This window comes from Hevea brasiliensis, chromosome 7 (genome assembly GCF_030052815.1).
Source record: "Hevea brasiliensis isolate MT/VB/25A 57/8 chromosome 7, ASM3005281v1, whole genome shotgun sequence".
Lineage (NCBI taxonomy): Eukaryota > Viridiplantae > Streptophyta > Magnoliopsida > Malpighiales > Euphorbiaceae > Hevea > Hevea brasiliensis.
In genome coordinates, this window is record NC_079499.1 from 811,241 (window position 1) to 836,756 (window position 25,516).

At 35.8% G+C, this 25,516-nt stretch overlaps 2 protein-coding genes and 1 long non-coding RNA gene across 3 annotated transcripts; 1 reads left to right on the forward strand and 2 right to left on the reverse strand.

Annotated features, from left to right (window-relative positions):
- Window positions 1-395: 395 nt before the first annotated feature.
- Window positions 396-2,439, reverse strand: LOC110659917 (thioredoxin F-type, chloroplastic). The gene is made up of 3 exons (XM_021818003.2): window positions 1,992-2,439; window positions 1,030-1,129; window positions 396-888 (listed from the first exon to the last, which is right to left on the reverse strand). Exons 1-3 carry the CDS (start codon window positions 2,342-2,344, stop codon window positions 754-756), a joined length of 588 nt encoding a protein of 195 aa, XP_021673695.2. The 5' UTR covers window positions 2,345-2,439; the 3' UTR covers window positions 396-753.
- A 2,776-nt stretch (window positions 2,440-5,215) lies between these two features.
- On the forward strand, window positions 5,216-15,021 carry LOC110659916 (aspartic proteinase 36). Its single transcript, XM_058149557.1, has 10 exons — window positions 5,216-6,040; window positions 6,604-6,733; window positions 6,895-7,142; window positions 8,226-8,450; window positions 9,374-9,536; window positions 9,628-9,701; window positions 10,054-10,144; window positions 13,597-13,672; window positions 14,194-14,265; window positions 14,775-15,021. Exons 1-10 carry the CDS (start codon window positions 5,817-5,819, stop codon window positions 14,921-14,923), a joined length of 1,452 nt encoding a protein of 483 aa, XP_058005540.1. The 5' UTR covers window positions 5,216-5,816; the 3' UTR covers window positions 14,924-15,021.
- Window positions 15,022-15,504: 483 nt separating this feature from the next.
- LOC131181450 (uncharacterized) lies at window positions 15,505-16,880 on the reverse strand. The gene is made up of 2 exons (XR_009149949.1): window positions 16,551-16,880; window positions 15,505-16,450 (listed from the first exon to the last, which is right to left on the reverse strand). It is a non-coding gene; the product is annotated as an uncharacterized LOC131181450 (long non-coding RNA).
- Window positions 16,881-25,516: the final 8,636 nt, after the last annotated feature.

A 25,516-nucleotide genomic window follows, 5' to 3' on the forward strand; every position in this document is an offset into this window, starting at 1 on the left:
CCTCTACTTGAGCTCCTTCTGGAAGAGTGAATATCTCTACTAGATTATCAATTCTAGAAGAGAGTGTACATCGACAAAGAGAAGATAGAGAAAGAGAAGATGTTAGATTTATTAGATCAGAAGGTCACAATTGAGTAACAGTTATGGAAGCTGAAAGAGGGGTTTGATAACTCATAATGGGTGGAATCTCCTCAATTAAATTTAAAACAAAATTATTTTTTTCCTTATTTCTATAATTGTTAGTGCAATTAGTACAAAGAGTAAAAAAGCAAACTCCGATTTTTTAATAAGAGACAAAAGAAAATTATCAAATAATATAAAAATACAACAAAGTTAGACCACAGGAATAATAAAGAAGATATAGCGGCAAGAAGAGAACCCTAAACCAAGAAAAGTTTCAATAGCACCATGCAATAAAAATTACTATTTAGTTAACTAAAATCAGTTCACAATTTGCTTCATTGGCATTTACATCATTCCCTTTTCTTGGATACTACAGCTTCTTCAGGGAAATGGAAACAACTAAAAAAAGAATCATACCCCATTTCTTTATTTCCTGAAGCAGAACATAATCTCATCTTTACCTGTTTTCATCTAACTTCGATTTTCCCTGAAAAAAGGTTCAGCGGGTAACTACAAGCAGAAATTCATTATTTTTCATATTTTGAAGCCCATATTGGTACCTGGTCCTTATCAAGTTTTTATTTTTTATTTTTTTATTTTTTATTTACTTTTTTACTGGAGAAAGGAGAATCAGCTGGATCTAACACCCTCTATGGCAACCACTAAATCATCAAATTTGGCTCCTGTCACTTCCCTTACAATCTTGCTGTCCTTGAGAATCTTGAAAGTAGGCACCACCCTTATGCCAAGCTCCTTTGCCAATGGCTGCCAACAGTAACAGATTAGCCATCAAATAACTATGATGAACAGAGAAAATTGGAAAAAGGGAAGATTTCCTTAGAATAATGTAAGACTTATTGTAACGTCATCCATGTTTAAAGAGGGCAGAGAAAGCAAATTAAAAACCTTGTTATCTTTGTTGCAATCAAGCTTTAAGAAGACAACATCAAGGTAATTCTCTGACAAATCTTTAAATTTGGGAGCCATCACCTTACAAGGTCCACACCTGAAGAACACCAAAAGGAAAACACAATAAAGAGAAAATTCCCAAATAATTGAAATAGAGATAAGGATATGTCTTCTGTATTTCATGAAATTGAAAATGAAGAAATGAAATTTCTCTCGTTTGACGATTGGAAATCTGAAATATGGGCAGAGGGCTATTCAAAAAACATGGAGGTGTCCTGATGCCAGAAGTTGAAGTCAGTCTGCATTCAAGAACATACATGTGGGATCCTTTATCCTAATCATAAAGAGGAAATATCAAGTTTACAGAAATGTTGCCAAGGATGGGAAGATTTTATCACAGAAAAGCTTCCAAAGTCTCTTGGCATATGTTTGTATGGTCTTACCCTATTGCCTGTTACTGTGCTTAACAATTACCATCAGACTTCAACATCTAACAGACTCTTTACTGGACACATCCCATTCTCTCATGCGTTTGTGTGTGTTTAGATGTTGGTATTTTATCGGTTCTTTGGAACAAAAGGTCCAGGTATTGAACCCATCGCTCCTGCCTAAGATTTTTCTAGATACACCAACCAACTTCAACAGTTTGGGCAGAGTAGAGATTTACTAGCAAAAGCTTCATGAAATTGAAAAGCAAAGCTCTTCCCATTATCACTGCGAAATTAGCTTGGCCTGCATATGTTTACTGATTACTATACATGGAGATCTAGGAATAAGATTCTACATGGATTTCTTTTCGACATGTTGTTGAGCAGACGACATGACACTTCCTTAGAGAAGCGTTCGTTCTGTTATAGGGATAGAAACGACTTGTCGTTGTGAATTTTAAAAAAATTAATGAAACAAATTTCAACAGCAAACTTAACTGAAACGGAATTACGAAAGCACGTCTATATTACCATTGAGTGTACATGTCAAGGACGACAGTCTTATCGCCGGCGGACTTGACGATAGGCCAGAAGGTGTCCTTGGTGACCTCAGTAACCTGTCCCACGGTAGCTGTAGGACCCACAGTATCCAAGCTCGACCTCACCCTGAAAGCCCAACAGTTCCTCTTGACATCCTTCAAAGACAGTGAAAAGCTGCTTGTTGAGCTTGAGTTTAAGAGCTTAGAAGAGGAAGAAGAAGAAGATAATGAGTCTTTGGTGACGGGGGAGCACACGATCGGGTGCAATTGTAAGCTGGGGAAGGAGAAGGGCGAGGAACGAACGGAAGTGGTAGGAGAGATTGAGAATCGGATCAGAGACATCATGCAATAGAAAGAAATGATCTTGAATTGTTTGAAAGAAAATGAAAATGGGGGTGGAGATTTGAAGGCGCTCCAGAGAGTACAGGACAGTGACGAAGAATAACAAACTGATATTATCTGGGGTGTTGTTATTATGGAATGACGAAATTAGCCTTGTGATCATCTTGAGGGTATATCTGTCAGTTCATGACAAAGGGGATAGTTGAAACTAGGGGTGAACAATCGATTTAAATCGAATCAAATCAAATCGAATCGAATTAAATTATCAAAATCAAATCATTAATTTCAGAAATCGAACTGAACCGAAGTTAGTGAAAAATTGAATCGAACCGAACTGTTTTAATTCGGTTCGGTTCGGTTTAAACCGATCGGTTTGATTTTTTATTAATTTTAATTTAGACTTGATTTTTAAGTTATTTGGTCTAATTTTAACTTTGGTTTGAACCTAATAACCATAAATCAATGAAATTAAACAATTAATATATATAAAATTAAATATAATTCATACATTTTTCATAAAAATAAATTAATTCAAAAATTGATTCGGTTCGATTTAGTTCGATTTGACTATATAAATCACTATTCGGTTCGGTTCGGTTTAACAGATTTTTTTATTTTTAAAATCGAACTTAACCGAAATAACCGAAATTTTTATAAATTAAAATCGAACCGGACCGATTAACTTTTAAAATCGAACCGATTGAACCAAATTGAATCAGTTCGGTTTAATTTTTTGATTTGAACCGTATTGTGCTCAGCCCTAGTTGAAACTTGTGTACTTGATTCTGATCATATTTGGGTAAAAATAAAAAATTTCTCTTTTTATTTTTTAAAAAATAATAGATGAATTTAAATTAAATTAAATTAAATTATACTGAGTTAAAAATTAAAAATAAAATTGATCAAACTTTTTAATTTAATTTTAATTTTGACTCAAAATTAAAATTTTCTAATAAGGTTGCAAGTGAAAGTGAGATCATTTGAAAGACGTAATTACCCCCTCATTAAAAGCATAAAATTATTTAGTAATTGGGGGGGTAGATTGGTCACCTATGAAACCTTGCAGCGACAGGATTAACAAGAGCCTATAATCGTTTTGAGAAAAAGACACATGGCATTGGGATTTTTTTGGCATCTAAGATTTTGTGAAAAATGGAAAATTCCATGTTAATGGCTTTGAAGCAATTTAAAAATAAATATAAAAAAAAATGAGAGGGTTAGAATCATTTATATGAATATAAATAAATTCTTAAACGCAATTTAATTATTTTAAAGATTGAATTAAAATATACATTTTCAAAAAATATTTTTTTAATATTACTAAATTAAAATTTATTATATAAAAGATTTGTTTAATATTATTATTAGGAAAAATATTTTTTAAATATATTAATTAAAGAACATTAAAAATTATTAAAATTTAAATAAAATTTTCCAAAAAACTCTAAAACAAAATGCAAAATGGGGCCAAAGTTGATATTTCTTGAAGTAGTCCCATGTGGTTCACATAAAAAAGGAGAGCAACACCCTTGTCCCTACAAGGAAGAAAGAAAGAAATGGACACCCATTTGCAAAGTGGGGTTGGCCCATTTCCATTTTGCTATCTTTTCATGTCATCTCCTGATAGGAACAAGTTCCTTTGTTTTTTTCTCACTATAAAGATTTTTCTAAAAAATTATTGATCCTAAGATTTTTGGCTTTTCTATGGGTTTTTCTATTGTCTTGAAATTTTGAAAATATGAGCTTTAATTCCCCTTTCATTTAGCACTTAGGAGTATGTTTTCATTGAATTCTAAATTAATTTAATAAATTTCTTCATGTTTATTATATATAAAATTATATATTTATATGTAAATTAAATAATTAAATAAATTTTAACTAATATATTTAATAATATTCTAAAATTGATATCAAAATTTTCATTCTTTGTTCCATATTATAGAGAAAATATACCTTGAGATCAAGCAATCATAAAGATTTAAAAGCAAATAAAAATGAAGAAAGGACTTTTAAATTATTAAATGAAATTCAATTGATATATTCTTAAAATAGTTTTATATTGTCACTTAAATTCAAAATTATACTTCTTCAATTCTAATTATTGAGATAATTTTATACGATTATTATTATAAAAAAACTTAAATTACCATTTTAATCTTCAGAATTAATTGTTAATATATAATATATTGTATAATATATATTTAATTATAAAGTAATTTAATATATTTATAATTAAAAATATTTAGAAAGGTAGAAATATGAAATTAATATGAAATTATATATAAATTATCATTTTAATTATATATAAATATATAATTATATTAAATTATATGACATATCCAAAAATTATAAAACACATATATAATTTTAATTTAATATAAATTTGATTTTTGAATTAAAATAATAAAATACGTTAAGTTTATTAAAATTTTGATCAATATGATATAAGCTTTTAATTTGATTTAAAATCTTAAAAATCATTTACATTCTTTTTTTTTTTTTTCTCAATAAAATAGCACCATGTGGAATGTGGCATAAAATCCACCTCCCTCTTTTGTAATGGTGCCGCACTCTTCTCCCTTCTGTTTTGGATTATACATATATATATATATATTATCGACCTTTCTTAAAGATGAATTAGACACTTTTTATCTCATTCATGCATTAACCTTTTATCTGTTTTTTTTTTTTTAATTTCTTTTTATGGATAAAAAAATGTAAATTCAAGTCTCACTATAATTTTATTTTATTATTCGAAATTTATAAATATAAGTTGAATTATGGATTGAATGCAAATGATTAATTTAAAAAAAAAAAAAAAGAAAAAGAGGGAGACGGGCACAGGAAGTCAATACAAGACAACTACTTGCAGATGTTAAAAAGATTCCAAGTAGCAAGGAACTCAGAATCTGAAAATGGATAATCTTTACTCTATGTTCTCTGAAGAACCAGAGAGATAACAACGTCAAGGATCAAACCCCAACGTTTGAGAAAACAGAGAGAGAAAGAAAACTACCCAATACCTCAAAAAGGACTTTGCTTTACCTATGGAGACAGACCAAGACAGATAGGCACACCCAAGCAAGAAAATTTATTGAAAAAGAAAAAAAAAAAAAAAAGAAGCCGAAGAAGTAGACCAACGTTCTCTTCACGTTACATTGTAAGGACGGACGTGTGGTTTGCCGTTGAAAACGGGCATTGTGAACCTTTCCTTCCACTTCTCTTCTTTTCTTTCTCATACCCTTTTCTTTCTTTCTTTCTTTCTTTCTTTCAATTTCAACCCCCTAAGAAATCTCTCAGAACCGCCGCCTTAATACCTTTCTCTTAATACCGAAAGGGAGAGAGGGAGAGAGGGAGAAAGAAGACGATAACAAAAGCCGGGAAGAAAATTAAATACGAGCTTAATTTAATTTAGCTCGATTACTTTTCTTTTTGATAGCAAAGGCACTTGAGACTTTGGTGGCGGTGCGTGACGATGGATCTGAGGAGATTGCTGGTGGGTTTAACGGTGGCGGTTCTTTTTCAATTGGGTTTTGTGTTTTTAGCTTCTGGGAATGTCGTTTTTAAGGTCCAAAATAAGTTTGCTGGTAAAGAACGCAGCCTCAGCGCATTAAAAGCCCATGATGCTCGCCGTCACCGGAGAATTCTCTCCGCTGTCGATCTCCCTTTAGGTGGCAATGGCCATCCAGCTGAAGCTGGGTCGGTTCTATATAAATTCCAGCTACAATTTTTATTTTATTTTTGCTTTGTTTTTAATAAGTGGAGGTGATCATGTTTCATATTAATTGTTGGGTGAGGTTACTTTTTCTGCTTATATATGCAATTGCAATTGGTTCTAGATCCAATTATCAGCTTTATCCTAGACTTACTTTTGCTGCTTGCTATGCTTGTAATTGATGTTGCAGCGAATTGGGTTTATTTGGAAGGAATCAACAATGTTTTCACTGTTGTTTATATTGGTTGTTCTTTGATATTTTGTCATGTTCATGACTTTATTTCGTTTTTGTATCCAATATTCCTTCTATTTGTATTTGTTGATCTGTTTTGGAAATTTTTGGTTAGATGTGCTGTAATTATGTTCCTCTCTGATGTAAATTCCACCATTCTGTTTCATTGTTAAGATGATTGAGGAAAATGAGGAAAATAATATCTAGAATCTCGCGAAATGGATGGAATAATATTGTCTTTTTACTCATCAACTCATGCATATTTTGTATAATTCATTTTGGGTGCTTATATGATTTCTTCATTTATTTCTTTAGCCTTTACTTTGCCAAAATTGGGCTTGGAAATCCACCAAAGGACTACTTTGTGCAAGTTGATACTGGCAGTGACATTCTGTGGGTGAATTGTGCCAACTGCGACAGGTGTCCCACAAAAAGTGATCTTGGTGTATGCCTCTTTAACAACTAAACTAAATCTCTCTATATTCTGAATACATGCACGACATTTGCACACAATATCTTAAAGTTCAGTATCCTGGTTGTTTACTAAGTTTTATGTTGACCTTCCTTTTGAGTAATATTTTTCTTTATGTTTTTACATTATAAAAGGTAAAATTGACATTGTATGATCCAACGACTTCTGCTTCTGCTACAAAGATTTATTGTGATGATGAATTTTGTGCTGCTACATACAACGGCGTGCTCCAGGGTTGCACAAAAGACATTCCCTGCCAATACAATGTTGTTTATGGTGACGGAAGCTCAACAGCTGGATTCTTTGTGAGGGACAATTTGCAGTTTGAAAGAGTTACCGGAAATCTTCAAACTGCATCAGCGAATGGAAGTGTTATATTTGGGTGAGTTGCAATGTTTACAGTAAATTGTCTAGTTTTGTTTTGCGGAAACAACCTACAGTACTTGTGGCTATTAGATGTTTGAAGAACTTTGAAATTGATGTCCAACATTGAAGCGCTTGGTTGTGGTGTAACTTCTGTTGGTTAAATTAGAGCCTGTGCTATGGGTGTTGGAAAGGAAGGACAATGAAGACACCTGCTTATGACCTGCACTATTTTCCTAGGTGCATTGACTAGCTAAATGATAAAACTAGCAACACTCGATGCTTATATAGAACTAGCTATTAATTTTGGATTGTTTGTGTATGCACTAAAATTTTCATGCTACCAAGCTCAGTATTTCTGGCTGTAGGACAAGAACTTTTATCTGGTAAAACTAGCTTAAATCACCAAATATATTATCTTATAGCTATATCAAGTAAAAACGAAGACAGGATGTTGAATTGGTAATGTATTGCATTCTTGAAATTGATTATTGCTGTTTTTATTAGGTAGATAGGTTTGTGTTAAAAATGAACTCAATTATGGAATGGGGTCTAGTAGACTACATAACCCTCGCCCACTCCACTCCACTTCCCTCTCTCTCTCTCTCTCTCTCTCTCTCGCTCCCTGCATATCTTTTGCATGCAGATGCACATATCTATCATTTGCTGAACCTTTAGAACGAAGATTGTCACAAGTGGATAAGAGGGACTGAGCTGGAAATATAACTCAAGTAGTTAAGCAGTTAGGGAGTTACTAGAACAGTTACAGGATTGCACTATAAATGGGAAATATACCTGTATAATTTGTCAGCAGTAAAGATCAATAAAGAATACTCTTTTCTCCTATTTTCTATTCTCTTTCTCTAATTCTCATCTCTATTCTCTATTCTTTGCTATCTCTTCTTCTCCTTCTCTTCTTTCTCTTCTTCTCTTCGAAATTCTTGGATCAGAAACCCTAATCTAAAGGTTTCCGTGACAGATTGTCCCATCAGAGAATGAATGTCCATATGCCACATGTGCTTAATTCTTGGTTTTCAGTTTAAGAATGTATTTTGTTGAATTGCTTCTTCTTTCCATTAACATATTCACTGTAATGGGACAGATGTGGAGCCAAACAATCTGGGGAGTTAGGTACATCCAGTGAAGCACTGGATGGAATACTTGGTTTTGGGCAGGCAAACTCATCCATGATTTCACAACTTGCTGCAGCAGGAAAGGTTAAAAAAATGTTTGCGCATTGCCTGGACAATGCAAATGGAGGTGGAATCTTTGCTATTGGGGAGGTAGTCTCACCAAAAGCAAATACAACTCCAATGGTAGCAAATCAGTATGTGGCACTATCTTATCTTTCTTATTGTTCTTGTGCAATATTTGCCCTTCTCAACTGATGCTGTAATTAACTTGCCCTCCTTTTTCTGATATTGTGATTGAGCTTTCTGCATAGATTTTGACTATAACACCTTATTTGTGTGAATAGAGGGATCAAATAAAAAGAAAAGTAAATGGGAGAATATAAAACTGGCATAAAGTAGCCAAAGGAAAGGGAGAAATAAAAATCTGTCACAACATCACAGAAGTCTCCAAAAGTTTATGGTCTTACCCTTTTCTTTATTTACAAGAAATTTTCCTTCTAAAGGTTACCTACAATGGCACAAGCATAAGAATATCTATATCCTCCTGTTGCTCGTGTATTTCTCATTAAAGAAAAGTTAAAGAGTTTAGATTGCTTTCCCCCATTACATTGGAGATGGTGCTAATTTTTGTGTTTTTTTGAACTTAATATAGAATGAAAGTGAATAATTTAAAATGATGGAATCTTTGGTTAACATTTTCAAGGCTATTTACTTGTAAAAGTGACTTTATATGATGATTTGAGTTGTTGCCAAACATTTGGTGATGTGTTCTTGTCATTGTGATGGGATGAGAAGAAAACACTTGTATTGTCTTACCCAAGGTCAAATAAAGATTTTTTTTTTTTTTTTATAAATTTGATAGACTACAAGTGCATATCAAAGTCTCAGTGTCTCTAAAGTAATTACTTATTAAGAATTTTTGGTGGAAAGAAGTTAGATCATTATTATTTTTTCCTCTCTCACTTGTTCTTATCTTTCTTTTTTTAAAAAAAAAAAAAATTTTCTTTTTAATCTTTCTTGTTTCTTATTGAATGTTTTTTTTTCTTTTTTCATTTACCCCTCAATTAGGTCAGATCTTGGTTAATGATACTATTTTTTTTTCGTAATTATACTTTAGGCCGCATTACAATGTTGTCATGAAGGAAATAGAGGTGGGCAATAATGTTCTGGAACTTCCAACAGATACATTTGATTCTGGAGATCGGAAAGGAACAATAATCGACAGTGGTACTACCTTGGCATATCTTCCAGAGACAGTTTATGATTCAATGATGACTAAGGTACCTAATACAAATTACATTCCTTCCATTTGAAGTTTGTTTGTTACTGTGTCTAGGACTCGGACTGAATTTATTTGTTTTCTTGAATTAGATTGTGGCCCAGCAACCTGGATTGAAATTGCATACTGTTGAGGAGCAGTTTCTGTGCTTTCAGTACAGTGGAAAGTAAGGTGTCAAGTGCAATTACTCCTATGAAGTTTCTATTTTGGGACCTGCTGTTAAATTTGAAAAGTTATTTAAATATGGCTATGGTAAATGTTTGTTCTGTCACTATCCATATATGTTTATCAGTAGTTAGTCCACATTGGGTTAATCCTGTAGATATCCCTTCAAGAATACCTTGTCATATCAGGGAATAATTCAGTTAGAACAGTGTTTTTTGCTACATTATGTTCCTTATTTTCTTAAAGCTTTTTTGGTATTAGTGCTAACTACTAGTTCAAATGCATTTGACTGTTAATGTCTTATCATAAACAAAAGACTCCTCAAATTTTCTTTGCTTCCCATACTCTTGCAGTGTTGATGATGGATTTCCGGTTGTCAAGTTTCATTTTGAAGATTCGCTTACTTTGAGTGTTTATCCACATGACTATCTGTTCCAAATTCGTGTAAGTAAACATTTTTAAGTTTAATGAAATCATCATTTCAGTTGTTTTTGTTGCATGGTTGTTTATGCAAAGTGCTATGCATTTCATTTATAACATTCTGCATAAATAAATGCCCCTTGACAGATATTGTGGTGGTTGTGTTGCAGTACTTCTGCAAATACTCAACTCAACTCAACTTAACCTTTATCCTAAAAATTTATTGGAGTCGGATATATGGATTCTCTTTCTCTACTCTAAACGATTTTGGGTTAAATACTTGGAAATGTGTAATGCTTCTAGGTCATGTTGTACTACTCTCCTCCAAGTCAGTTTAGGTTTATCCCTTCTTTTTTTTTTTTTCTATTCTCTAACCCAATGTGCTCTATTTGTCTAATTGGAACTTCTGTATGTCTATGCTTTACATGACCAAACCACCTCAATCTCCCTTCTCTCAACTTATCCTCAATTGGCACCACTCCTCCCTTTTCTCTAATACTCTCATTACGGACTTTACCTAGTCTAGTATGGCCACTCATCCACTTTAACATTCTCATCTCCGCAACTCTCATCTTAGACACATACGGCTCCTTCATTGCCCAACACGTACTACCATATAATATAGCCGGTCGTATGACTGTACATTAAAATTTTTCTTTCAACTTATTGGGAATCTTGCGATTACATAAAACTCCCGTGGCACGTCTCCACTTTAACTATCCGGCTTTAATCCTATGACTAACATCCTCCTCACATCCCCCATCTGCTTGAAGGATTGAGTTGAGATATTTAAAGTGATTACTTTGGGACAATACTACTCCATCCAAGCTAACTCCTTCCTTATCATTAGTGCGGCCTTCACTGAACTTGCAATGCATGTATTCTGTCTTCGTTCTACTTAACTTAAAGTCCTTTGATTCTAGAGTACTTCTCCAAAGCTCTAGCTTTCTATTGACTCCTTTTCGCGTCTCATCCATCAGAACTATATCATCCGCAAACATCATATACCAAGGGATACTCTCTTGTATATGTTTCATCAATTCATCTAGAACTAATGTAAAAGGGTAAGGGCTCATAGCTGAACCTTGGTGTAATCCAACTGAGATAAGAAAATCTCTTGTGTCCCTTTCCACTGTGTGCACAATAGTAGTTGCTCCTTCATACATATTTTTCAGCACTTATATGTGCCTAATAGATACCCTCTTTTGTTCTAACATTCTCATAAGACATCATTTGAAACACTATCATAAGCCTTCTCCAAATCGATAAAAACTATATGTAGATCTTTCTTCCCATCTCTATTTCTCTATCAAGTTTCTAATGAGGAAGATCGCTTTCATAGTTGAACGAACGGGCATGAAGCCAAATTGATTGGGAGAGATAGAAGTGTCATGACGTAGTCGATGTTCCATAACTCTCTCCCACAACTTTATAATATGGCTCATGAGTTTAATTTCCCTGTAGTTTGAGCAATTCTGTATGTCTCCTTTATTTTTAAAAATAGGTGCTAAAATACTCTTCCTTCGTTCATCAAGCATTTTCTTTGAGTTTAGAATCTTATTAAATAATTTAGTTAATCATGCCACTCCTACATCTTCCAAACACTTTCATACTTCAATTGGTATTCCATCGGGTCCACGGGCTTTACCCACTTTCATTCTCTTAAGTGTTTCCTTTACTTCTGAAGATCTAATCCTTCTAGTTTAATTCACATTCTTTTCTATTGCTCTTTGGTCTATATTCACGATATTACCACAAATTCTTTCCTGTATTCTTTAAGCTCTCATTCCTTAACTTGTAAGAATTATTGTAAATCTTCATATTCTCTTTCCTTATTAGTAAAATCTGTCTAACTTCTCGATATTCACCATGTAAGAAAGAGCATCTTTCACGATCACATCTATAACTATAATTATCTAATTGAAGGACATAGAAATAGTAATTGACCTTTATGAAATCCAATGTCATAATTAATTTGTTTGAGAACATTTTTGTAATAATTGATCTCCTCCTCTAGCCTCTCAAGATAACTTTTCATGGCATTTGAAGTAAGAAAACATACTTTACTTGAAGAAAAAAAAACTTGAAATTCAACTTTTAAGAGTTGTTTCTGCTGAAAACAAGGGTGAGCTTATTGGGTGCGGAAGCTGATCTGAATACACGATCCATCGGGTTAAAACTGCATCGAACTGAAGTTCCGATGACGCGAAGAAACAGATTAGCTGACGACGAGTTGCTGGGTTCTTCTGGTTTTCAAGAATTTTTTTTTGTGAACTGTAGGCAGCAGGGAAAAATTTCGATGGACAAAAACACCGGTGAGAGTCTAAGTAATGGGAAGACTTGAATGGGAAGTCGGTAATTTTGCAAAAAGCACTAGGACTACTGGGGTATCTAATCTCATTCGCTTCCCTATCTTTTGTCTCTCAGTGTCAGTGTCAGCATAGTCTGGGGCTATTTACAACTAGCCAATTAAGAATTTTCAGATGTACTAGTACTAGCAAGTGCATCAAAGATGCAGTCATCGATTCTCCTGAGCAATGGAAATTTGGCTTGATTTTAGGCTTTGATACCAAAATTAATGTAGAACAGCTAAGAACAAAGAACAAAATAATGACCAATCGTTGAGAAATAGAAATAATTCTCAATAATTTTATTTAATCTCAATAATAATCATAATCCAAAGCTACTGAATAATAGAAAATTAGCTCTAGTTATAAAGCTTATAACTCTAATTAAATTGGGAATAGAAATCCTAATTCAATAGACTTTAAATCTTCCTGAAGGCTTTTCTCTTGGTTTGTTATTAGTCAAACGTTAGCAAATATCATATACATTTTAGTTAGTAGCTATTACAAAGGAGATGCTTAACATATTTTATATAGATTATGATGGTGCATCTAGCAAGCTAAATTTGGTTTCACTTTAGTAACTGTTTGGACCTACATATTTCATCTGAATTATGGCGTTTGTAATCAACTCAACACAACTAAACTTCATCCTAAATTGGTTGTCGTTCTTGGTTCTAATTTTGTTAAATGATGCAATGTTAGAAATATTGCCCTCGATACTGTATTGAGTGTTGAACTACCAAGCCTCTTCAGAAATGAAGCATTGCATCGTATGAATTTAAGAATTTTGCAAGATATATCAATAAAATATGTGGTCATCATTTTAATAATAAATATTAATCACGGGTGATGGATGAAAGGGTTTGTTGTCATTTAGCCATTGAGGCCTGCCTGAGGGTGAAAAGCTTTCAAAGAAATGAAAACTCCAAGCTACTTTTTGTGCTGAAAGCTTAATATGTTGTCCTTATTCAGTGTTTTCATGATGTTCCACAATGCTGAAAGTGCTGAAAATTTTTTTTAGGGAAGAAGTTTGGTGCATTAATTGTTTTTTAGTATCCTTTGATTTGGGTTTTGTCATAATAACTTTTTTCTAGCCAAATGATACATTATTTTCATGACTTTTTACAGGATGATGTATGGTGTTTTGGTTGGCAAAACAGTGGGGTGCAATCTAAGGATGGTAGGGATATGACTCTTTTAGGAGGTATGGTCTTCAATTGGTTTTCCATTCTAAATATTGTTACTTTTCGTTTCACATAATGTAGATGGTGAAATGGTGAACACTATCAGATTAAGTTCAACTCATCCTAGCCTGGAACTGCACAACTGCCTATTTTAAGGCCATGGATTCTGCATTCTAGCAAGTGAAAATAGACAGCATTTGTCTTACAGTGAATGATGAAAAAGCTGAACAGTTCCATTGGTCTCTTACTCTTATCTAACAAATTAGTTGATGACTTGGAATATCATTTATAAGACATGCTTGAAAAATGTAAATAAGTGCTAGTCACCATGGCAATTTAATTTCTTTTAAATTTCATTCTTGTCCTTGCTAAGTATCCCAGAGCCTTCTTGTTAATCTTTGGGTTCTGCTGCACATATATTGATTTGAGCTGAACTGGTTGAAGTAGATGACATAATAAATTGTTTTTATTTTCATTAACTGGAAAATAAAAATAAAATCATCAGTTTAAAATTTTAACTTGCTAATTATTTTCAATACAGATTTGGTGCTTTCAAATAAGCTTGTTTTATATGACATCGAAAATCAGGCAATTGGATGGACAGAGTACAACTGTGAGTACCATATAGTCTTTCTTCAATTTTATATTTGATGACTTGATTTGTGTTTTGATTCATACTTAATGAAGCCAGACAAAGAACTAGACTCTCTTCCTTGCTTCTTTTTATTTTTTGTTATTCTAGGCAAAAATGCTAAAGTTGACCGTATAAGTGCATTCAAGATGGTTTTCGACCCTTTGGGTTCTTTAATCTCTTGGTCTTTTTCTTTATTTTAATTTTTAACTTCATATTTTTGGATTTGCAAAAGCTCTGTAACATCATTGTTTGGATTTGGATTTTCCTCAGTATTCCTAACTATGCCAATTTGCACATGTCTCCTCTATTGTCACCTTTACCTTCCTGAGGAAATAGTTTTATCATAGATGCATACATCTGTTGAGTTTTTTTCCCAGTCTCCCTGTTTCCTTTAATGATTTGTTCTTCCCCATTCTGGCATACAGTTCATATCATTGAATCAAAGACTTATTCTTGCCTTTCTCTTTCAATGTTCTTGTTTGTTTTAGGCTCTTCAAGCATCAAAGTGAGGGATGAAAGTTCTGGTTCAGTGTATTCCGTCGGGCCTCACAATGTTTCTGCAGCTTCTCACCTGATAAGCGGAAGAATTATAACATTTTTGTTATTAGCGTTTGCTGTATTCCATAGATTTTCATAAACTGCAACAAATGGTACATTATTTAATTTCCTTGTACAATAATGTAATCAAAAGTCTCCTTGGTATAGATTAATTCTCGAGTACAAGTCTTTCACTCATTCTTTCTCCACATGCATATATATACCTTTATTCGTGGCTTGTGTTGAGCTCCTTTCTGGGAATTAGATCATTATTTATTTCAAGTTGGTTGTATTAAAAGGGCAAGTGCTTTTTAGATAATGCAAGTTACCCCTTCTAGTTGGCAGGTCAGTTTCCTCTCTATTAGGTTTCTTCACAAGTGTTGTGTTATGTAATGTTATTTTTTATAAGCTTAAAACATCATTATAGCTGCTGGGTTTCATGGCCTGGATGTTTGGTTTTGTTTTTTTGTGTCAAAGAGCCTGGAGCTTGTTGGATTGGCACTCGTCCATCAAAGTTCCAGTTTTCTTTTTGAACGTCCAGTAATTAACTAAATGCTAACTGGGAAAAACTTTATGTTTGATGATAATTCAAAAGTACTCAAGTGTTTTAAAAATAATAAAATTCTTACTAATATGAAGACAGAAAAATAATAAAAGAAAAAAAAAGGATCAACACCAAACTGTCCACGTCTGTCCTGGAAAAGACAGAAAGAATAAGTGCAAAACCAAACCAGTAAAAAAAAAATAATAATTTGGTTACACTGCATTACCGTGGGAAGGACACTATACAAAATAAGATTGTTGCAACATTAACTACAATGATAGATGGATTTCAGAACATGGCATGACATGCTTTACAGGGTTGTCTTCAAACACTGTACAACAAAGTAAAGGACTGCAAGAAATAGTGCAATCTGGTATGCGTCTCTTTGGAAGCCTTCGTCCACTTTGGAAAAACTGTGTTCATAAGCAAATGATACAACAGGCTAATATAGAAACAAATGGGATTAACGATGCTTTTAGTCCTATCCCTAAATGAATAACAGGCTTTACTTTGCTGTAACTACTTTCAACAATTCGATGTAAAAGATCTTTTTTTTTTCATTGGGATATGATCTCACAGTCTTGAAGATAACTGTAGTACCACTTAACAAAAGCTCATTGGTGATGACAGATCGTGTTACCAGACTTACATACAACCATTCTATACCTAGTAGAACAGGCTTGATGTTTTGCAGATTAAAAATTTGTTACCAATTTGAGAAGCAGCAATTAGATTGTAGTAAAGCTAACCTTTATTGGATCACCAGAAGCGTCAAGATAAGTCTTCTTCTGGGTTGGAAGATGGCTTGACAAGTTCTTGACAAAATTTTCCATTCTCAACTGTAGCGAACATGCGTCGCGATGCCCAGAAGAATGCCTGAGCTCTAGGTGATGAAGCTGAAAAATCCCATAACCCTTATTACTCAATCACTTGGCCGCTAATCTGGTTCAAAGTGAACCTGGAGTTCACTTTTATTATCAAATCTCCACATATATCAGCTACAAGAGATTTAGGCTTCCCTTTTATTATTGTCCACTTGATACTCAGGACACTGGTTGACAACATATCCATTTCTTGCACACTCTGCAAGAACCAGAAGAGAGTAATCATCAGTTGAAAATGAAAGATTAAATGAAAAGGGTCAAAAGTTGTGGTGCCATTTGGAGAAGGTATCTAGACTCACTACGGAAGGGTTGTCCAGTGCACCAGTTACCCATAGCGGTCTCTTGTATTTCTCACGACCTGCAAAACTCCTGACTGGATCCTGCAATTACTAAGAAAGTAGGACTTCCAGTTCACTACAGGCAAAACAAAAGTAAGAAAATCACATCTGAAATTGGAATCCATGTCCGAAGTTGTCTGGTCCACCAAAGGGCTACTAATGCACTCATACTCATTGCAAAGCTCTCCAAAGTCCATACCGTCAACCATCTTATCAGCTTTCTGACCTTTCAGTGGCAGGATCAGTTGACAGTTCTGTCCTATTAGATTCATTTGTAACTGCAGGCACCGGGACCAATTTAGTCAAGGCCATAGCTCAATTTTCAGGTTTAAGCAAAACCATTATAACCTGTAACAAGCTCATCATTCTATCAAGAATCAAGAAATTACATTCTGCTTGTCTAATCCCATTACTCCCGTCAAACATCCATTAATTATATTTACCTTTCCACTCTTAACACCACATCAAAACATTAGTTCCTTTCTATGCTAAAATTACCAGTAATCTGAGTGTCCGAGTATCTAACTCATAGTGCGGCAGGTCAGGGTTCAATTCTTGGCGAAAATTTTGCAAGTGTACTAGTTACAAAGCTAGTACTAGAAGGAAAAATAATAAATGTAGTTAGTGCTGATGCCCCACAAATAGGACTAGATAGTGAGAGTAAACAAAGGTTTTGAGAAAATATGTATGATTTAATGCAAAGCATATCGAATGAAGAAAATATTTTCATTGGTGGAGATTTGAATGGACATGTAGGAAGTGATAGGCAAGGCTATGAGAATGTTCATGGAGGTTTTGGTTTTGGCCGTCGAAATGAGGAGGGAAAAAGTGATGAGAATCAAGCTACATCCACAACAAAGGATTTCATCCAAGGTCCAATTACCAGAGCTAGAGCTAAATCACTTCAGAATTTAATTTGTGAAATCATAAGGAGCAAGGATTATAAGCTGGAATGGCATGAAGAAAAATGTAAAGGATTAAATTTGATGAAAATTATGCTTAGAAGTGACCGAGTGTCACGTGGAGCATTAGATTACATGGAATAACCTGTGGACATGCATGCACCAGATCCAACCCATGTACATGTATCTGCTGGCACCTTTTTCAAGGAATATTCCATCTATTATAACCACTTCTCTTTTGGACTTAAATGCCCTTATTTGCTGCTGCATTAAATTTACTTTTTCTAAGGAGTTTTTAGTCTTTTGATAGATTAATTTTTGTTTGGACTTAAAGCTCCTTACAGCTGTTACTAAAGTAGGGATATTTTTGTCTTTAGTTTTGAAGCCAAGAGGCTATAAATACAAGTGTAATGAGAGAGTGGAGGACACACTTGAATATTAATGAGAGATTGTTCCTGCTCCTCTAGTGAGTAAATTGGCTGTTGCCTTTGTTCTTGTGAAGCTCATTAACTTGCTGAGATTCTATCTTGCAAGGTTTAATGTGCATAATATTCTTGGTTTATTCATTCTCCATATGAATTAGGTCAAGAATCCCATTTCTGATATTTTATTTGAATTACACAACAATCGATTGTCTTTGGTTCAAAGATTCAAATTCATACATCTTGATTTGGTGCTTTCCATATTGTTCATTTAATTCTTGAATGTGGGTTTTCAAGTTACCAATTACTTGAAGGTTCACATCGCTTTGGTATCGAGCAAAGGAACGTCCAAACAAGGTAGATTCTCTATTTGCCTTTTATTTTTTGTGTTTCTTACCTTCTTCATATTTCTTTGTTTGGCTCTTGGAGTTTAGTTGGACCTGTTTGTTTAAAAATTTGTTTTGTTGGGTTTGTCTTAGGGTTTTGGGTTAATCAAGCTAAAGCGATTATTCTAGCCATCGATTTTGCTTCCTTCATTTTGATATTAAGCATGAGAGATTATCTGGTTCATTGAGTTCGACTTACCAATTTGGCCTGAAACTATACCAGCATTATTTGGGTGTGTTTAAGACATTGGGTGTAAATTTTGGGGGTTGTTTGATATCGTTTACTCTTGAACCAAAATTTTGCAGACCGATCAAATTATGTTCACATAGCAAATAGACCTAGAAATTCCTGAAAATTTACAAGGTGTTTATACCCCATATCAGTAGTTCCCATATTAAATTTCAACTTAAAATTCAACCATTTGTGTAGGGAACCAAAATTTTGCCGCAGAATCGATCAAAATAAGTTCACATAGCAAATATACCCAGAAATTTCTGAAAATTTACCGAGTGTTTATACCCTATATCAGTAGTACCCAAATTAAATTTCAGCTTAAAATTCATCCGTTTGTGTGGGGAACCAAAATTTTGCGGCAGATCAAATTAAGTTCACATAGCAAATCACCACGAAATTCTGAAAATTCTGAGCCATTTGTGCCACATTTGAGCTATTCTCAAATTAAATTTCAGCTCAAAATTTAATCGTTTGTGTGGGGAACCAAAATTTTGCGGCAGACACGATTATATTTGATTTACATAGTAAGTCTGTCAAGAAAAGCGTGAAATTCTTGCAGCAATTAGTCAGTATTGGGTTGCATTTGCCTACTCAATTTCAGATCAAAATACATTCATTTGCTTGGTGATCCTAAATTTATGCAATTCTTGGTGTATTGTGTGAACTGCTGGTAATTGTGATAAGTTGGTGGCAAACTTGGATATTTAAGCTTAATATCTCTACTTTAGGTTGTCTCTTTTCCAGCTTACTACTCTTTTATTTTGGTGTCTTCTTTCTTGATTCCTATTGCATTACATTTCCATACTTGAGCTTTTCTTTTCTTGACTTCTTGAATCACATTATTGTTTTCTTGATTACTCGTTTTGATCCGTCACGTTCAAGAATTTTATTGTGTGTTAAATTTTTGTGGGTACAGTCTTGGTTTGAGTTACTTGAGTTTGATAAGAACTTGTGGACATAGCCAAGAGAGGTAAAAGGCACAGAGTGGTGAGTTCATAAGAGGGAAAAAGCCTTGTTGAGTTAAACACGAGTGGAGTGTCCTCTGTTGAGTGTAAACACGTAAGGGAGTGAGTGAGGTGTTTTCTTTACACTAACCATTTTCTTGCAGTCCGAAAACATGTCTAGAAGGGGTGATGGTAGTGAGGGGAAGGTGAAAATCCATTCTACATGCAGTTGTCAGGACAATAATTTGAAAGAATGTATGTTGTGTGCAATGAAATCATAGATAGGTTGGAAAGATTGGAGCAAAGAGATAGGCAAAATGAGAGAAGGCCAAATAGGAGGGATCTTGTACCTCCAGTAGTTGAATCTGATGAAGTTGAGGTTGATAACTATGATTTTGAGGTTGAAAGACCTAGGAGGGGTAGATATGAGAGAAGAGCTGATGATAGGAGGAATGGGGATAGGAGGATAAGAAGAGAGGAAAGAGAGAGGAATATGGTAGATGACAATATCAAAAGTATTAAAATGAGCATCCCTTCTTTCCAAGGGAAAAATGATCGGATGTGTATCTTGAATGGGAAAGGAAGGTAGAAGTCGTGTGTTTGATTGTCATCACTATTCAGAGGAAAAGAAAGTAAAGTTAGCGTGAGAGAATTTCTTGATTATGCTTTGGTATGGTGGGATCAAGTGTTGATTAGTAGAAGGAGAAATTATGAGCAATCAATTGCAACCTGGGGTGAGATGAAAACTATAATGAGGAAGAGATTTGTTCCTAGTCATTACTATAGAGAGCTACATCAGAGGTTACAAAAATTGACTCAAGGTTCTAAAAGTGTTGAAGATTATCATAAAGAAATGGAAATTGCTATGATTAGAGCAAATGTGGAGGAGGATAGAGAAGCCACCATGGCTAGATTCTTGAATGGGCTAAACAAGGAGATTGCTCATATTGTTGAGTTACATCACTATGTTGAGTTGGAGGATATGGTCCACATGGCTATGAAGGTAGAAAGGCAACTTAAAAGCAAGTCAAAATTTGGAGGAAATGCAGGTACTTCTTCATCTTGGAAGTCTAACTGGAAGAAGGAGGATAGGGAAAAGGCTTTTAGCAACTATAAGAAAAATGAGGATAAGGATAAGGAAAAGAAGGTGGAGAAGAAATTTGTAGAAAGTAAAGGAAAGGAGGTTGCAACTACTACCCGAAATAGAGACGTGAAGTGTTTTAGGTGTTTGGGCAGGGCAGTGGACACATAGCTTCTCAATGCCCTAACAAGAGAGTCATGGTCATGAGAGAAAATGGTGAGATAGAAACAGAGGAGGAAATTGTGAGTGATTCCACATCTTCAGGGGAGGAGGATGCAGAGGTAGAATATGCTGCTGAAGGAAGTGCTCTAGTGATTATGAGAGCATTAAATACTCAAGTAAAGGAGGATGTTGGTGATGAATTACAAAGAGAAACAATTTTTCATACAAGGTGTCTTATCCAAGACAAAGCTTGTAGTGTCATCATTGATGGGGGAAGTTGTGCCAATGTTGCTAGTACTATTTTGGTGCAGAGATTAAGGTTGAGGACTTCGAAACACCCTAGACCCTATAAATTGCAGTGGTTGAATGAATGTGGTGAGGTGAAAGTAACAAAACGAGTATTGATTTCCTTTGCAATAGGAAAGTATCAAGATGAGGTTATGTGTGACGTGGTTCCAATGCAAGCTGGCCATTTATTACTTGGCCGACCATGGCAATTTGATAGAAAGGTGATCCATGATGGGTATAAAAATAGGTATTCTTTTGAAATGAATGGAAGGAAAATCATTTTGGCACCTATGACACCAAAACAGATTTATGAAGACCAAACAAGGCTTAAGCAAGCAATGGGTGAGGAAAAATCAAGAGTGGCTGAAAAGAGAGCAGAGAAGAAAAGAAGGAGTGAAAAGAAATTGAGTGAAAATGTTGTGAGTGAGCAAGACAAGGGTGGTTGTGAGGAAAGAAAAGAGAGTAAAGAAAACATTCCAAGAGTGCTTGAAAAGGTGAATCTTCTAGCAAAAGGAGAGTCATGCGGAAAGAGGAGAGAAAATTAAGCTTGTATGCTAAAGGAAGAGATGTGAGGAATGCCATGTTTGCCAACAAGCAAATGTTATTAATTGTGTTTAAGGACTCTTGTTTATCCACATCGACCTTGACCCCAATTTGCCTAGTGTTGTTGTCTCCCTTTTGCAGAATATGAGGATGTACTACCCGAGGAGATGCCATTTGGACTACCACCTATTCGAGGATTGAGCACAGTTGATTTTGTACTGAGGCGATTATTCCCAACCGTCCAGCCTATAGAAGTAACCTTGAAGAAACCAAAGAATTACAAAGGCAAGTTGAGGAATTGCTAGCTAAGGGATATGTGAGAGAAAGTATGAGCCCTTGTCTGTACAGTCCTTTTGGTACCAAAGAAAGATGGCACATGGCGCATGTGTGTGGATTGTAGGGCGGTCAACAAAATCATCAGAAAGTATCGCCATCCTATACCTAGATTGGATGATATGTTGGATGAACTTTGTGGTGCTTGTGTTTTTACCAAAATTGACTTGAAAAGCGGATATCATCAAATTCGCATGAAAGTAGGTGATGAATGGAAGATCGCATTTAAAACAAAACATGGACTATATGAGTGGTTAGTGATGCCTTTTGGGCTAACTAATGCTCCTAGCACTTTTATGAGATTGATGAATCATGTGTTGCGTGCTTTTAGTGGAAAATTTGTTGTTGTTTATTTTGATGATATATTGGTTTCTGATAGAGGCATGAATGAACATATGCATCAGTTAAGAACTGTAAACGATGTGTTAAGAAAGGAAAAATTATAAGCTAACTTGAATAAATGATCAATTATCATGTAAAAGGTTGTTTTTTTAGGATTTGTCATTATTGCTAATTGTGTAGAAGTCTATGATGAAAAAATTAGAGCTATTAGAGATGGCCCATTCCAAAGGCGCATCTGAAGTACGTAGTTTTCATGGACTAGCTAGTTTCTATAGAAGATTTATTAAGAATTTCAGTACCATTGCAGCACCATTGAATGATCTTGTCAAAAAGAATGTTAATTTTGTTTGGGAACAGAAACAAGATGATGCTTTTCACAAAATTAAAGAGATGTTATGTTCCGCTCCTGTATTGGCTTTACCTGATTTTTCTAAAACTTTTGAGATTGAGTGTGACGCATCATGAATAGGTATTGGAGCAGTTTTAATGCAGGAAAAGAGACCAATAGCATACTTTAGTGAGAAGCTTAATGGAGCAGCTTTAAACTATTCTACATATGATAAGGAGTTGTATGCATTGGTACGTGCCTTGGAAACATGGCAACATTACCTTTGGCCAAAGCAATTTGTCATCCACACAGATCATGAGTCATTAAAGCATATCAAGGGGCAAAATAAGTTGAGTAGGCGCCATGCAAAATGGGTTGAGTTCCTTGAGACCTTCCCATATGTGATTCAATACAAACATGGGAAAGAAAAAGTGGTGGCTGATGCCTTATCTCGAAGGTATAACCTTCTTGCCCTTCTTGATGCAAAGTTATTAGGATTCGAATATGTGAAAGAATTATATGCTGAAGATGATGACTTTGCTAGAGTGTATGCAGCTTGTGAAAAGAATGCTTTTGAGAAGTTTTATAGGCATGATGGATATTTGTTTAGAGAAAATAGATTGTGTGTGCCTAAGAGTTCTGTCGACACCATATTTTGGCCGATCCCCAGAATCAATAAACATTGAAACCGATCCCTAGCACTAAATTTTCCTTTGCCAGCCAACTACATTTCCGACCTCTCTTTGCCATATTACCGATCTCTCTTCACAGAGAATTGAATCAATGCTAAGCCCTCGTATCATCTAAAGTCTTGCCAAGTCGCTCACCGATCTCTCAAGCCAATTGTCAAATATCCTGACCAGTTAATTTCCCAATCTCTCTTGTCAGATGAGATTGAATTAACACTAGAGCCCTGCTGCCAGTATTCATGGTCGACCTCCCTTTTAAAAGTTTAGGAATAATCAAGCTAAGGTTCCAATCCGGTTTAATGAAGATCCCGATCTTAGATGTTCAAATTTTCAATTAAGTTCCGTTTAGCGTTGGTTCCTTACCAATCTCATGCATGTCTTGTTTTCCGATCTCTCACACTTAGGATAATAATCGCTTTCAGTTATTTCAATATACTCAGACAATCAAGTGTTTAGAAATTTTCCGATCACAACCATTCATTGAACAAAAGAGTCATTTCATTTCATTTCATTTCAGAATTTGTACAAGTTATTCGGCTGGGGGATCACCCCCAGCCTGATCTACATTTCGCTCACCCTCTCCCTCCTCCTCACTATCCTCACCCTCGCCCCCGGGAGCCAGGTCGGCCATCCAAGAGAAGTCCTCCTCTGGGTAACGCTTCTGGAGTTCGGCTAAGAGGTCCTGGTGAGCATTCACATAAGCACCTGTTATTCTTGTCACCATTTCTTCGTCTTTCGCCTTAAGCTCCTCGATAAGTTGAGCGACCTGAGAAGCTTCGTTGGCCCGAAGCGCCTGGACTTCCCCGAGAGCACGATCCCTTTCAGCCAGAACATGAGACTGTTCGGCCAGCTTGTCTTCATAGAACTTCGCCCGCCCCTCAACTTGAGATATGTAATCCTGAGTGGATAGGAGTTGGGATCGGAGAGAAGCCACTTCCTGATTCTTCTTCTCGATCTCCTTACCCAGGCGATGAGCCTTTTCCCGAACTATGTGCTGGTTCACCAGACACTCCACATTCAGGCTCATGGATCGAGTCAGGATATCGTCAAGGTTGTCCGGAGACAATCTGTCTCGATCCTCCCGAAGGCAGATAGAAGACCCCAAAACTTTGGCAAAATCGGGGTTCTCCCGAACGGTCCGGTTGTTCTCTAGGGAGGCAATCAGTACTTGGGCGCCACGAGAAGAGGGCCTCGTAGGAGGTCGAGAACGACCCCCTTCTGTGCTTGGAACAGCTGAAGGAGGTGGAGGCGGCTCTTCCTGTTGAGGAGGAGATCGGACAGCTTCAGTGATCGGCGGCCCCGAAGGTCGGGACGGGCCTCCTTGTGTCTCCCCTGGTTCATGGCCGGGAGTTCGAAGTAGGGCCGAACGCTTCATCTCCTTTATTTTCCGGGAAATCTCTCTCTCCTTCTTCCGCTTCCTGGAACCTTCACCGCCCGCCATACCTACACAAAAAAGAGGTCAGTGAGATCGATAAGGTCCAGAGATCTGAGATGTAGAAAATACCAATGCCGAGGTCAGAGAGCGGAAGTTCGCGATCTTGGCCGGTGATCAGCTGTATGGTCCAATGGTGCAGCTCGGCAGTCACCGCATTTAAACAGGAGAACTTTTGAGTGGCGGCTGATTCTTGATTCCATCACTATGAGGCTTTCCTCTGGTTCAAGGTAATACGCCGGAATCAAGGGCCCTTGGTGCCACGGCTACTGGGAAGTCCTCAAAGCAGGTCGGATTTTTGCTCCTCAGAATGAAGAAGCGGTTCTTCCAATTTTTAAGGCTGGAGGGCAGATCGGTAAAGAGCCCACAATGAGGCTTCGCCTGAAAGAACCAGTGCTCGTCGTCCTTTCGGCGAGTTAGCTCTTGATTCGGCGAACACCTTAGCCGTGAGTCTGATCCTTAGCTCGGCATAGGCCTCGGAAGGCTACTAAGATCCGCCACGAGTTGGGGTGGACTTGAGCAATGCATACTCGGTGAAATTTTAAGACCTCCTTGAAGAAATCGTCCAGAGGGAACCGCAGACCGGCCTTTAACTGTTCCTCATATACCATAACCAAGTCATTCTCTTCAAAGAAGTAATCAGCTCGGTGATAGCTGTGACACCGGATAAGTTCATACGAATCAGGACGAATATTGTACTCCTGGCCAAACGATTGCAGATCGGATTCTTGCAAGATCGATGGCAGCTCGTCCATGGGAAGATTCTCCCTCCCTGAAGAAGGTGCATGCCTTGATGGTGCGATCCGCCCCCGAGCTGGAACGGAGACCCGAGGAGGTTCT